General features: G+C 42.6%; 1 protein-coding gene across 1 annotated transcript in view; it reads right to left on the bottom strand.

Moving 5' to 3' along the window:
* Positions 1–1,373: 1,373 nt before the first annotated feature.
* NUS1 (NUS1 dehydrodolichyl diphosphate synthase subunit) overlaps positions 1,374–15,198 on the bottom strand; it is a 36,575-nt gene continuing 22,750 nt past the window's right edge. Inside the window, exons 4-5 of the mRNA XM_030198547.1 lie at positions 13,534–13,633; positions 1,374–6,065 (exon numbers count right to left, since the gene is read on the bottom strand). Of these exons, the coding sequence (XP_030054407.1) occupies positions 5,975–6,065; positions 13,534–13,633 (191 nt within the window). The 3' untranslated portion in view covers positions 1,374–5,974. The remainder of the gene's footprint in view (positions 6,066–13,533; positions 13,634–15,198) is intronic.

Raw genomic sequence — 15,198 nt, 5'->3', positions numbered from 1 at the left:
CATTAAGGTTCACTGCTCCACTTTGCAGCATCTCTGCTACCCCATCATTCACCTCACCCATATGGAGGGGCATTTTCAATATAAAGTCTAAGTTGGACTTTGGACATCTTGCACTAAACATCCCAAAACTGAATAGGAAATACAGCTATTTTCGAAACTGCAAAACGCCTCCCCCCCCCCCCCCAAAAAAAAAAATGGCAACAATAATTTTGTGCTCTGTGCATTTATCTTTTTGGTCCATTAAAAAAAAAAAAAAACAGTCCAAGTGCAAAACGCACAAAATCAAGACACTGGGATATAGAAGAGCCAGCATTCTTAGTAGACTAGCCACATAGACATCCCAGGAGTGCAATAGGGCACCCTAGGGGGCACTGCTGTGAACTTCGTGTAAAAGCTCCTAGGTACACATCTCACACTTACCCCCTTATCTTGTCTGCTGAGCCCTCCAAAGCCTACCGTCCCCAACTATACACCAGTACAATAGCCCTTATGGGTGAAGGCGGTCACCTGTATGTGGGTACAGTAAGTTTTGTTGTTTTGGAGGGCTCAATTTCCACCACAAGTGTAACAGGTAGAGTGAGATAAGGGCCAGAGTCCTCCTCTCTACAGTGCACTGCACCACCCACTACAATATCCCAGGAACCTACTTGCTGCTCTAACAGGACTGGCTATAACATCTGAAGCTGTCAGAGGCTGGTAAGGACTATTTTTATTCACATCTTTGGGGGATGGGGTCACCCCCAATTCCCTCCAGTGGTCACCTGGTCAGAGCACCTTTGTGTGTCTTTTTTTTTTTTTAAAGAATTAATAAGTCTAGATAAAAAACACACTGAAGTTTTAGCCCTAATCATTTTGGTCCATTATGGCTATAAAATGTGCAAGTGTTAGGAATGCCCTAAATCCACCCCCAAAAAGCCCCCTTATGATTTGGGCACACTGCAGATGAATTGCATAGTTAAACGCCTGCAAAATAGGTTTCAGAAATACCTACTTGGACGTTTTGAGAAGAAATTCATCCAAATGCTGCTTTGACAGTTTTTGGATGTTTTTCTCTTTCGAAAATGAGCCCCTAAGTCCCTCATTTTCTAAAACAGTCTTCAAACTGAAGTTTTACATTCTATCATGTAAAACATTTGAAAAGGAAAACCCTCTTATCCAACTTTGGACTTTTAGCATTAATCCACTGTATCCAGTGGTTGACACAGCAAGACCAGTAACAATAAATTAGATCATCAATGCACATCCAAACAACAAAACCTAACACCACATACAATCTTATAAGTGCAAAAGTAACCTTCATTCACAACCACAGCCTCCTGAAAAAAAAAAAAAGGATTCATTTATTTTTATATAAATCACTTTTAGATTTTTCTTTCAAATAAACTGGCTTCTTACTCATAAAAACTTTACACATTCACATAAAGTTGTAGCCCATTTATACAGAATATAAGACAATCCATCTTCACACAATGCTGGAACACACGGACACATATTCAAAGTCAAGTTGTGGGTATGTAAAATATTTGGCACCACTCACAAAACCTAAAAGCAAGCCTGCCTCTGCAACCACACACACAGAGGCCAGTACAGTAAACTGCACTACCTTTTAGCATAGCTATTCGCTCTATTTTCACAAGTTAATATTACCCTCAATGAAGAAATTAACATGGGAAATCAGCATAAACCACTGCGCTAGAAAGTAGCACGGTGAGTATGCAAAAAAAACAAGTCGCTGAATAAAAATTTGGTCCCAATGTTAAAAAATTGCACTAAATTCTAGCAGTCTCCTCAAGTTTGTGTGAAGATGCAGTTCGGGAGCCAAGGTGGACCTGAAGTGTGGCACCTCACCTTAGATCACACAAGATCCATGGTGGCCTAGGTGGGCTCCTGGCTCCCCACTTCCCTACCTCAAAAGAACGCCCACATGGCTCAAGTATTCTCTCCTCAACCCTACTCATGCATCTATAAAAGCTGGGAGGCAGGAGTGATATCTGACTTGCTCCAGCCTCTGGCATCACCATCCTGTAAAAGTGGTAGTAGGTAATTCTTAGCAGTGCCGTTGGCTTTTATATTTTAAAATACTCCCTTGTCAGTGTGTGAGGCAATCGCCACTCTAGCACTGGCAGGATGCATAGTACCCCAGCAGTGTGTTCTTGTTTTGTTTTGTTTTTGACAGTGCACAACACTGCAGTAACTTGCATGCTATTTTAGGAATATTATTAAAAAAAAAAAGTTGGTGCATGCATCGTCCACTGAAGTTTGGCACAACATTCTAATGCAGCACTAACTACAAAGCTGGTGTCTGAGGAATTTTTTTAAAAAACCCGCAAACACACTGTTTTCATGATCTAGTCACATTACTATTAGTTGGCCAAGAGGCACACAGAACATGCAATAGGGCGAATCCTCGTTTAGCATCTTGCTCTACTCAAAAAAACAAAAAACAAACAAAAGAACTTCTTGCACGATACCTCAACATTAAAAAAAAAAAAAAAAAATACCTATACCTGCTCTATTCATTTTAGTGAGAAAATTACCTAGCTGTTATGATTAACACCAATATTTAGTGACTTTGATGTTAACTACATCATATTTCAATGCAAATGGTCCAACCATTATAATGCAACTTTTTCCTGTTGTTATCCTCACATCCACTGAATTTATATTGTTACCTAAAATTATCAACAGTCTTTAAACAGCTACACTAGAAAATTGTGCCCAACAACTCAACGCCATACTCATCCTACTGAGTAGCAAGTATCGTTTCACTAGCAAACAATTGCATTATAGAATAGACAGATCCTTGTATACATATCCTCACTTAAAATTTAAGAAGGACCTCAGAATAAAGTTCTACATACCCAGGTACACAAGCCACCAGTTACAAAATGAGGAGAGGGTGAATCTTCCTTTTCAAATCAGAGTCCTGGTGACCCAGATAAACTGGGTATTCATAATCAGCCTATTTCCTTGCATATCACTGCACAAGTGGGTGTACAAACTCTATCATTTCTATAAACAAACCATATATTCCCAATTGATAGGGATATATCAATGTCCCTGGAAGATGTTCATTTAAAGCACAATGCAGCCAGAAATGACCGACATTCCCTTTTGAGAATACTAACCCTGCAGGAACTAAAGGTAAAACAAAGACCTGCCCCTTCTTTTTTTTTTTAACTTTAGTATTTCGAGGAAAAAGAAATACTAAAAAAAAAAAAAAAAAAGTCATATATGCCTGATACAGTCCCACCGAGCCTCCATGTGATCAGATGGACAAAACAGCATAACTCAAAAATATTTGCTAACAGCATAAAAATTTTTTAACCAAAATTGTTTTTACAAAAGCTGCATTGTAGATTTTTTAGGCTTTGCATTTACTATACATTAACATTTTTGTACTTAATGTACTACGCTTTAGTAAACAGGTCCAAGTGCCCTAAAATGACTGCTTCCAAACTAACTTTGAAACACTGTATTACCATTGGCAATGCTAGAGGAAACAGCAACATGACATTACTGAAAAGTGAATCCTGGAATTAAATCTTAACAGTATAGAGAAACAGTATAGAGAAGATGGCTGAGAGCACACACAGAGAGAATTCTTTAAAATATGCAAATTCTAAAGACAGAATGACAGATCTGCGCTAACTTCTTTATAACCAATTTTAGTCAAGGTGTGTGTGCACATGCATTGTCACAGATAGTTAATTCACACTTGGATCCTCACTGGGGTGAACTACCAGTAATCGCAGGTCACTTTTTTTGTTCCCCTGATGTCCCCCATTGTTACCAGTACTAGCAGTTTCAATGCACAAATGTGACTGAGAATCCCAGACACATGCATATATGCAAATAGATAAGAAACCCTTTGCACTGATAAACCGTGCCTACAACAGAGAAAATTAAGGCAGGCAAACCCTACATGTGTATTATATTGCTAACAGCCAGAAACCAGGGAGAAGGTTTTAAGTATCCAGTGGAATGACCTAACAGTGAAAAAGAGAACCAAGGACAGAGGTGTCAAACTGTACCTCACCCCATAAACAAACAGTGTCACCTTGGCCATTTTCCTGTCCCTGTCTCATGTTCCCCATTTAGATTGTGGTACAGAGTTGATGCTGTAAGCCACCTTTCAAAAGCCAGACTAAAAACAAAAAATTATATTAAACAATGAACACAAATGAAAATTCTGAGGAAGCAGTTTCTCTTTTCCCAAGCGGATTAAAGCACGCATTCATGACAAAGTTACCTTGTCTGCGGATTCAGATTTACAATTAGGCTGATCTGCAATGCAGCTGTGTGAACTGCTACATCACTGAAGTTATGCTGTGTCCCTCAAGTTCTCTAGAACAATGAATCGAGGAATGGGTCAGGCTTACAGAGGTGCTGTCATCCTTTCCAGCCGCAGGAAAAAAAAACAATTTCAAAGCCAAGAAAGGCTGCAGATGCACTTACAAATATGCTATCCCTTCACTATTAGCAGCATTCTCCGATCCCAATCCCTCAAAACCAGTGGCCCAAACCAAAATAAAATTTCACTTAAGTTCACTGGCAATTATGGGGCAAGGGCAAAGTATTTTCCTGACTTGATTAAAAAAAAATAGGCAAACAGGGAAAGAGGAGGGGTAAAAAACAAAAATGTTTACTCTCTGGCTTTTTTGAAAAACAAGTAGCATAGTACGTAATCACTTGCTAAAAAAAAAAAAAGTGGGGCAACAGAACTGCCCATTCCAGAAACATACAATGTCGACACCTGCTGGCAAAGAACTACTGTACTCTTATTCTAAGTATTTGTTCAGAGATACTCTTATTTCACCTCAGTTTACAATGGGATCCATTAAAATCTTAATATTACTGTGTCTCCTGCTGACAGGGACTTACATATCTGAAGCACAACAAATGAAGGCAATACATGATGAGCTTGAACTACACCTCTAAACCACCCACAGTCTGAAAGGGACACTGGTTTCTTCATGTCCTTTGGAATTTCAGCTCAAATCAGTACCGTAAGCTTTCCCAGTCACATAAATGTATAAACATATGCTCTCCCCCCCCCCCCCCCCGGCTTATATCCTTCTCCTAACACACCTAGCTGAGCCCTTATAGCAGATGTCCTCAGGCTCCTCCTAGACCACTATAATCACAGACCTTAAATTTGGCCACTCCTGTGTAATGACATGGGCTCCATTCTTCCCAGAGATTTTAAGTGCTGCATCCACAATATCTCCAAGCACAACTGATCCAGGAAGCAAGAGACTTGACTTGCTAATCAAATGCACATGCTCTGATAGTAGAATATAGCATCATCACTGAGCCAGGCCAGCTGGCCCAAGGCTGCATGTTTCATAGTCAAAAATGTATTCCTACATTCATGTGCAGAGGATCCTAGTTAGAGGAATTCTATAAAACAGGCATCCATAGTTTCCTGGCTACCTTTTATCTGATTCTACTGCAGTCAGGATCATCACTTAAAAAAAATATACATATACACAGAGACAGAACTATTGGACAAACATCTGATGGCAAACAATATTCCTGCTCAGAGTACAATTTAAAATCAGATCTAAAAGCAGAGTTTAGTAAATTACTCATCAAATCCTGCAAACACTCCATTCAGAACAAAAAAAACCAAACACATTTGTAATTTTCTGGCCATTAAAACTAGGATTTTAAAAGAATGGTGACACTTTTGACATGCCCTGTGCACATTTTAAGTAAAGAAGTGCGTGCTGAAGGTTGAAGGATTGTCCATATCCTATTTCCATATTTTTCATGGAGTAGGCTCTCAGACAGACACTTTTGAGAATCTTTTGTAGGAAGGAAAAATATTTTATTGAGTTTGTGGATGAAGGATGGTTGGAAAGATGAAGTCAATTGTGTTTGCAGGGAGCACCAATGTTTAAACATCGTGAACATCGTGTCCCTTCTTCAGGAGCCAATTACAAGCTGCTACACATAAGCAAGTGTGGCATCACTTTCCCAGGCGTTGCTCACAGGCTGCATAATGATGAAGAGCAGAGAAAAAGTCACTGTAGCTGATGCTCAGGTATGAAGGCAATGATCTGTAAGAGAAGAAAGCAGAACACAGCAATTTAAAAAGGAACAAATCCATCATTTCATTTTACTTGCATTTTTATTTTGAGACAGATGTACATTAAACATGCCATAGTAATTCCTGCGTCAGGTCTTTGACAACTCAGTAAACTCAGCACTCGCCAATCCTGCTGTTATTATACCCCACTACTTGATCTCCCTGCTGATTCTCAAGGCGTCAACATACAGATTTAGTTTTGGTTTCCCTTCGCCCCCCCCCCCCCCCCAAAATATATTCATTCAGTCTATTTTTCACTCAACTATGGGGAAATACCCACTTCAGTTCATAAAGTTTCCATTCTCACTGAGAATCACCTTCCATATTTTGCAGTTACGACTTCCCTATGAGGAAAAGCAAAAGCAGCTAGGGCTCCTCAGCTTGGAGATGATAGAGATCTATAAAATAATGAGTGGAGTGAAACAGGTACGTGAATCACTTGTTTACTTTTTCCAAAAATACTAGATTAAGAGGGCATATAGTGAAGCTACAAAGTAGTAAATTTAAAACAAATCACAGAAAATATTTCTTCACTCAACGTGTAAACTCGAATTTGCCAGAGAATGTGGTAAAAGCAGTTAGCTTAGTGGGGTTTAAAAAAGGTTTGGATAGTTTCCTAAAAGAAAAGGCCATAAATCATTATTAAGATGGACTTGGGGAAAATCCACTACTTATTCCTGGGATAAAAAACATAAAATGTATTGCACTGCTCTGGGATCTTGCCAGGTACTTGTATCCTGGATTGGCAACTGTTGGAAAACAAGATGCTGGGCTTGATGGACCTTTGTTCTGTCCCAGTATGGAAACACATCATCAATATATATAAAAGGAGAGTGTCGTACTCACTCGCAAATGCGCAGTAGAGACCTTCTCTGCCCTGCCCCCGCGTCAATACGTGATGACGGGGGGGCGGAACAGAGAGGATCTGTACTGCTTATTTCTGAGGGAGGAACACCGCCGTCTAACGCTCCCCCCACCCGAGTCGCCGCCGCCACCCACCTTCTACCCGGTCGGGCCCTCGCTCCACTATTGAAACAGCGAGGGTCCGGGAACGCAGCACTGAGCTCTGCTGAGCTGCCGGCATCGCCCTTCCTTCTTCTTCTCTGCCTCTGTCCCGCCCTCGACGACGTTACGTCACACGAGGGCGGGACAGGCAGAGAAGGAAGGCCGACGTCGGCAGCTCAGCAGAGCTCAGCGCTGCGTTCCCGGACCCTCGCTGTTTCAATAGCGGAGCGAGGGCCCGGCCGGGTGGAAGGTGGGTGGTGACGGCCCGGGGGGGGGGGGGCGAATTCGGAGGGGGAGGGGCGGCGGGGGCGGGCCTTTCAACTCCCCCCTTCCTATAATAGCCCGTTTTTACGGGCTCAAAGGCTAGTATATTTATATAGAGTGCTTGACAAAGGTCTTCACATTTATTTTTGGCAGACTGTGAAATATACAGAAGTTCACAGTGCTTTAAAGGAGGAATTTTTCCACTGTTCTATACAACATACTCTACACTTCTAATATGAAATCAAAAATTACACAGGCAATACTTTGGTTTCTTAAGTCTTCACAACCCTAAATCCAATATTTTGTGGAAACCCATTTTGCAAAAACAGTCATGACACAGTTGATTATCCTTCATGGGAGAATAGTTTCAGCCTTTTCAAGCTGCCTGGGGATAATCTGTGCATAACAATCAAAATCTTGCCACAGATTTGCTGTTGGATTCTGGGCCACTCCAGCTGCAGGTATGACATAATAGTTTTTCTGCCTATATTGGCATCATCCTTCTTTCCCTTAATCTTCATAAGTCTTCCATTTCTTGCCACTGCAAAGCATCCCCACAATGGAAAAATTATGTCTTACATGATCATTTTCTTTCCTTTTTGTACTCTCTCTCTCTCTCTCTACTTGCTGGTAGATGATAACCCATAAATCCGTATGCTGAGACCAAACTGAATGCCACATAGGACAATATACTCCTTGGTCAATTAGTATTTCCTATAAAAAAAGTAGAAGCAATAAAAAGGCAAACATTTCTCCCTCCTCACAGAAATGAGGCATAAACCTGTTGATTAGCAGAACTATGCAGAGGCAACCACAGCAAGAAAACTAAGCAGAGAAATATACTGAACGGATAGTATCAACCTCATGAATGGGTGGGACTCTGGATTCGTCTGCTGTGACTGAAGGAAAGAAAAATCAGGCAAAACAAATTTGTTCCATCCTTGTCCTCAGCAGCAGATGAATCCAGAGATTTGCGGGATTTAGCAAAGCAGTCTAAGTAGGTTGGGAACCACACACAACTGAAGAACTGATACCCCGAAGGATGCCTTAGACCTAGCTGAAACCATCAACCATCCAAGGTCTAGAAAACATGTGTCACAAGGACCACATAGGGGACCTTCATGGAACAGAATGAAGAGGAGATGCACCCAGAGGACATATGTCCAAGCAATAAGTGCCCAACTCCAGAGAGCTATGGCTGCATAAGACGCTGCACTGCCCCGAATGGGACCCACCAGTTGTAGGAAGGGAGACTACACTCAGACATCCACTGGTGGCCTGAAGATACCAGAAAGGTCCAAAGTTCAGTTCTGTCTTGGGATACCTTTCCCAGTTTCCTCTGTCAACTGGAATGGCTCCAATATCTGAATAGGGAGCAAACACCTCCTTTTTTCTGTGTTGATGCAACCCTAGTCCTGACTCTGAAAAAGACTGCCTGTGCCTTGCAGCTATGGCTCCTTTGTGGGGTACAGTTTCATTTCTAATGACGGCGCAGCTCCATTTCTGCCTGTTGAACGTCTCTATATGTCTAGCGAAGCTCTTTCTTTCTTTCTGTGCACAGCTCCATCTATGACTGCAGGGCACAGCGCCATTTCTGAATGTGAATCATAGTGCTATCTGGGGATGCGGAGCATGGCTTCATCTCTGCTTCTTCCATATTACTCCAGTATAGTTGGCTCCATCTCTGTGCACTGGACACAACTCCCTTTCTGCATGTATACACAACTCCACCTCTGAGCACAAAGCGAGGTTTTATTGCAGGAAATGGATCGACTTCTTCCTCTAGTTATGCCTCATAGCTTCATGCTTGGAGTTGTCCAAAACTCTGTATCTGGATGCACAGTTCAGTTCCATCTCTTATTTATGTAGTAGTGCTCCTTGTCTGGATCTGGGGTGCAGCTGCATCTCTGGATGAGGAACACTGCGCCATTCAAGGAGATGGAAGTACACCAAATGTGCCCAATAGCTTCAACACACTTCCATAATCTTACTTTCGGACTGGTCTCATCCTTGTCATCTGTTACTGTCCCACTTTGTTGGGAAATCTGTTATAGCTAGGGAGCGTGCGTCTGGTGTTCTGTAGTGCAAAGCTCAGCCCTTTTTGTGCAGGCTGTCGCTAGGTGGCATCATATTTCAACTTATCCTACGTCTATATAAGGCTATGCTTGGCTCCGAGCTTAGGGTGCAGTCTCGCCTTGTCTTGGACCTCAGCCCAGTCGTGACAGGATCCTCCCCGTCTTACGTTGCAGTTCTCCTGTGTGCTTTCATACTTGAATTGGCTTGTCTCTGTATGGTTAGCGTGACTACAGCTTGGCATTTTTTGCTTGGTTCCATTGCTAATTTGAAATCCTGACAGTGTTCTGTGCAGATCTTATTCGTGTCTCAGTCAAGGGTGACTCGGTAAGGTCCCACCATTGTTGCCTATGGTGGTATCCACATTTCCAGTAGTCATTGTTCCTTCCATTGTTCGGGAGGAAAATCATTATGGGATTTTCCGTCTTCTACTTTATATCGTGGGCATAAGTACATAAACCTCTCTTCCAGCATTTTTTTCCCCAATGTACTGTGAGGAGGAGGAGGGGGGAGGGACCTGGCACCACCAAGTGTACCCCTGAGTAAGGGGCCTCTACTGGCCTAGACACTCCCAAGCTCAACTGAACCAGGAAACCCAAAACAGAAGCCAGAGAAGCAGAAGAAACCAAGAGCTTGCGAGACCATCCATTGCCAGCTGGAGACAGAGAATACTGACTGAACAAGGAGCATACCATCCTATGTGGTGAAGTTCAACTTTACTCTCTCTCCACCTGCTGGCAAATGGTCATAAGCAACAAGTCTCTGGATTTATTTCCCTATCAGCAGTAGACAATGTTGCCACCACCATGCTTTAATGTATAGATAAATAGAATACTATTTACAGACACTAGATATACCACTGTTTGCAAGGTTGCAAAGCGGTTTACAAGATTTTTTTTTTAAAAGAGGGGAAGAAAAAAAAAAACTTAAGAAGAGAACAGGTGGTTTTGAGGATTTTTCTTTTTGTTTTTTTAAAGGAGGGAAGGGAAGATTGTAACTTAATGGGCACAGATAGAATATGGGCAAAAACAAAGGAACAAGAACAGAGCTTCTATGTATGTAACCACAGCCAAAAAGAATAGAGGATGAAACAAATGACGATCAGCCTTGGGGATGAGGTAAACATTTTTATTGAAAGCACCAATGCGAAAGGGACATGGGCCATGTTTCGGTGTACACAGTCACAGCCTCAGGTGTCACAAAAATAACTTTAAAATATATATATTTTAAAAACCATAAAAATCATAATTGGATTAGACCAAAAAAACATAACTCACTAACAAGCCTTCTCTGGAGCAGGCCCCACACTCTAGAATGCACCACCACAGAAAAATCATCCGAGTCTGTCCAGCATTCTTTCCAACCATCGGAAGTACGCCTTTGCCACCAATGCTCTGGAGATGGCTGCCTACACTGCCAAGGCCGAAACATCATAACAATGCTTAGTCTCTATATGGTGGTCCTGAGGGTCTCAGCCGTGCCACCATTACCCTATTCTTCCAAGTCACTGCTGAAACCACCGCGTCCACTACCAGGGGGCATGAGCCAGTCCTTATCCTGTTCTGGCACCAGATAAAGCTGGACCACAGAACCAGCAAAGCGAAAGGGCGCATCTGCAACATCCCACTGCTCCTGAACAATGTCCCTTATGTCCTGATGCATAGAGAAGATCTGCCCGACTTATGGACTCCCTTAACCAAGGAACCCACCTTACGCTGAACCGACACCTCCTGCACTTCCTCAAAATTCAAAGTGGAAGCCACCAGTACAATAAGCTCCTGTAAATCTTCCTTATGGAAAACCCTAGCCACCAAAGGGTCCTCCATGAAGGCAACTCTTCTGTGGAGATAAAGGCTTCTTCCTCCCCTACACACTCCCTGACCTCTAAGTCCAAGTCCTCCAGATCCCCTCCAAGGATTCTGCATCAGTACCTAGAGCTACTTCCTGATTATCCCAGGAAACCCTGGTTCTTTTGGCCCTAGAACCGACCCCCTTAGAAGGATCGGACAACAGCCAGGGAGTGGTTTGTTGCAACAAATAAGCTTTGTACATTTGTAAAATTTTCTGGAGGAAAACCCCGCTTCCAGGAGTCCTCTTTGTAATCCCATAGGACCAGCTACCAACAACTGTGCCTGCTGAGTGACCTGTGCCACGCGCTGCACGGAAGGAGCCTGCTGTTCTAAGATGGTGGGTGTTCCCGCCAAAATTGAGCATGTACTGCCACTGGTTCTCTGCTCTAAGGAAGCAGCTACCATGGCGGGAGACTCTGTCCCATGAACCCCCGCATCAACCACACCCGATGGGCCCACATTCTCCGGTGCAGTACATATCTTACAACTGCCGGCCAAAGTGAGTCCGCATCACTAACAGGGCACTGGCGCAACTTCTGACATGCCAGAGGGATGGACTACTGAACCCAGCCCAAGACTCTGATGGGAAAACAGCCACCCAATTAAGAAGCGGAGTAGAGTTGGTCGCTTTTCATTTTTTCTCAAAATTAAACCGTGCCCCGCTTCTCTCCACTGTTTTATTATGTCCCCCCCCCCCAAAAAAAAAAAAACAGCGTGTCTGTTCCCTCGGCTCTGCAGCACCATTCCCTTGAAAGGCTGGAGGCCAGATTAAAGTGCCCGAGAACAAAATGCACTCGGGGAAAGCTTGGAGAGAGAGGGGAGGAGGGACTTGGCCACCCGAGTGTGCACCCCCGAGACACCAGAAACCTCCAGTCTCAGTCAGCCAACAAATACCCAGTGGCGAACAGAGTAAGAGATCCTATTTATTTTTTTTTTCTATTTTTTTAATTATAGAAAAAAAGTAAAGAATGAGATTGAACGGCTCAGCACATCTTTCACCTGCTGAAGACCGCAAATACAAAGGCATGAAGAGGCTGAGCTGAGCTCTTATTGGCTCTCTCAAGATTCAATTTTCTTAGTCTCCACCTGCTGGAAGGCATGCACAACCCACCAGTCATGCTGGGCCATGATCATGTCAAGACTGGATTACTGTAGCGCACTCTGAAAAGGGTTTGCACTAGCTCCAATTGGCTCAGAATGCTGCAGCAAGACAGATGGTTGTATACAATATATTCACATCACAGTATTTCTGCGAAAACTTCAGTGGCTACTAGTACAATGCAGGGCTAAAATTTATAACTGTTTGATTTTCAAGGCCCTTAAAGGAAATAGGCCAGAGTATTTGAATAGACTCGCCCTCTGCAAACCTCCAAGATCACTAAGGTCCTCCCCAAGGAGTATCCCTAATCACACCCTCTCCAAAGGGCATCACACAACATAACTCACTAACAAGCTTTCTCTGGAGTAGGCTCCACACTCTAGAATGCACCCCCTGAAAGTCTTGTAGTGGGTGAAACCTCCCTCTACTCAAGGAAATGGGCAAAAGCTGTAACCCTTTAAACGGAAGAAGCAACTGACTTGCTAGTCACACACACACACTAATACCAACTGCACATAACAGCATATCCACTCCTATCCTAGCTAAGATCATATTAATGTTGCATGTGAAGTCAGAAAGGTGCATGAAGTTCCCTTATTTTCTAATTCCTATTACCCTCTCTTATCCGTCTATATGTTCTACCCCCACTTATATTCTATGCTGTCTATTAGGATCTTTTTATTGATGTTGTGCCGACACTAAATAGCATACCATGCCATCCTATGTACTTTTATTTGAATTTATTTTACTAACTGTTCAATTTTTTCAAAAAGATAGTAAATAAATTGTTAAGTATGGGGAAGAGGTTTTGGCTCATACCTTTTCAGACAAGTTACATTCAGGTACAACAAATACTTTCCCTGTCCCCAAATGGTTTATAATCTATGTTTGTACTACAGGCAATGGAGAATTAAGCTACTTATCCAAAATCACAAGAAGCACCAGTGGAATTTGACCCACAATTTTTATAGCATTTCAGTTAATCACAAGATGCAGCCGGAGGGAAGAACACCCTTGTTAATGCAGTTCTCACTTGAACCTGGGTATTTGTACCATGAATGACCTCAGATATAAGAGTTTTTGCCAAATCCCTGCACGTCTCTGCTCCCCCTAATCCACCAGGGATCATGTCCTGATAATAGACTTACATTATCTCAGTCAATCTTAAGTGCCACGGCAGGAAACCCAGTGTGCTGTCCATAGGACCAAACTTCAGCACTAGATCTGGTTCAGGAAAGTCTCTACTACCTAGAAAGACAAAAGAAAAAAAAAAAGTTAGAGGTAAAAACACCTTTGCTTCTCTTAAATACGTTAGAGAAACTGGAGCAGTTATATTTGTTATTAAAACCAGATAATTTGGAATAAATTGGTTCAAATTCATTCACCTCTAACTACTCTGATCTTGGATACTTATTTAGGCCAATATAGAAAAAAGCACATGTAAATCGTCAGCATTGAAAATGTCACGAGGTGCAAACTCATTCAAGATGGTAGAAGAACTGAAACAACCCAATTTTCAGCACCAAAGTCATCAGCGTCTTGTTTTTCACCATGCTGTTTTTTGAATTTTATGTTGTTCCTCTCCTTCCATCTTTCCAACCATCCAACAGTGGCTTTGAATTCAGTTAGTCCAAGACTTTCAGCTAGCTGGTTAGCTTTCTCCATATGCAGTGGACCACTGATAGGAAACTGTCTGCTCCTGGCTTGAGAAAACCACCGAAGAAGAGCATCTTCTACCTCCTCAGCTTTTCCCGCCCGTTTTCATTTCCGGTGTGGATTTGAATTGTTTTGCCAGTCTTCCAGAAGCTGGTCTTTCTGCTTCAAGATATGTGAAATTTGACTGGGATTGACACCATATTCTTTAGCATTAGATGCTTGTTTTCTAATTTTTAAAGAACTTCTATTCGTTCAGCCAGTGTTAAAGTCTTATAGTTGTGCGACGACCCCCCCCCCCCCCCCAGTGTACACTCTAACAACATTCTTTTGCTTATTCTGCCTGTGGCAGTTAAAGGTGCGGTAAATTTGAAATCTCGTTGGTTGTCACGCGCCAATCGGCTTCCATATTCTGTGCGCACACTTATGCAGAGTCTTTCCTGCAGAGGAGCGGTCTTAAACCATGCATATAAGCGAATCTTGCACTTATCAGTGGTGCGCTAAACCAAAGTTTGTCCCCATAGAAATTGATGGCGCCAAAAACGGGACTGAAGTACAGCAAGCAATTAAACAGAGCATGTGCTTATCCGACATGCACTTAAATGGAGTGCACTGTACATATGTATATATACACACACACACACATATACACCCTGGGATTGGTAGCACAGAATGTTGCAACTATTTGGGTTTCTGCCAGGTATTTGTGACCTGGACTGGCCACTGCTGGAAGCAGGATATTGGGCTAGGTGGACCATTGGTCTGACCCAGTATGGCTATTATGTTATCTTGAAACAACGATCTAAACATGCCAAACACAGAACTGCAAACCAACTCTGAAATGAAGTTATCCAAAAGATACCGACTGCGAAATGGCTATAAAGAATATGTATGTTGGAATATCCCTTGGGGCATGCTTAGATCCATCACTGTAAAGTTTATATACACGGTCAGGTCTAAGCTGGCAGAAGAGGAGGAAGAGACCAGGTGTACAGCAGCTCACTTCCTCCTCTTGCCACGTGATCTCTGCAGGGGAGGAGAAGAGAGAAGCTGACGCTAGTAGCTTCACAGAATTCTACAAATTCTGTGGGGGTGGGGAATGCTGCGCATATTCAATGCTGCACAATTGTGCAAAACTCTCCCGTGAGTAGATAGGTTCA

Source organism: Microcaecilia unicolor, chromosome 3 (assembly GCF_901765095.1).
Source record: "Microcaecilia unicolor chromosome 3, aMicUni1.1, whole genome shotgun sequence".
NCBI classification, from domain to species: Eukaryota; Metazoa; Chordata; class Amphibia; order Gymnophiona; family Siphonopidae; genus Microcaecilia; species Microcaecilia unicolor.
Note: the sequence above shows the minus strand (reverse complement) of the source record. Positions and strands in the feature narration are given on the sequence as shown.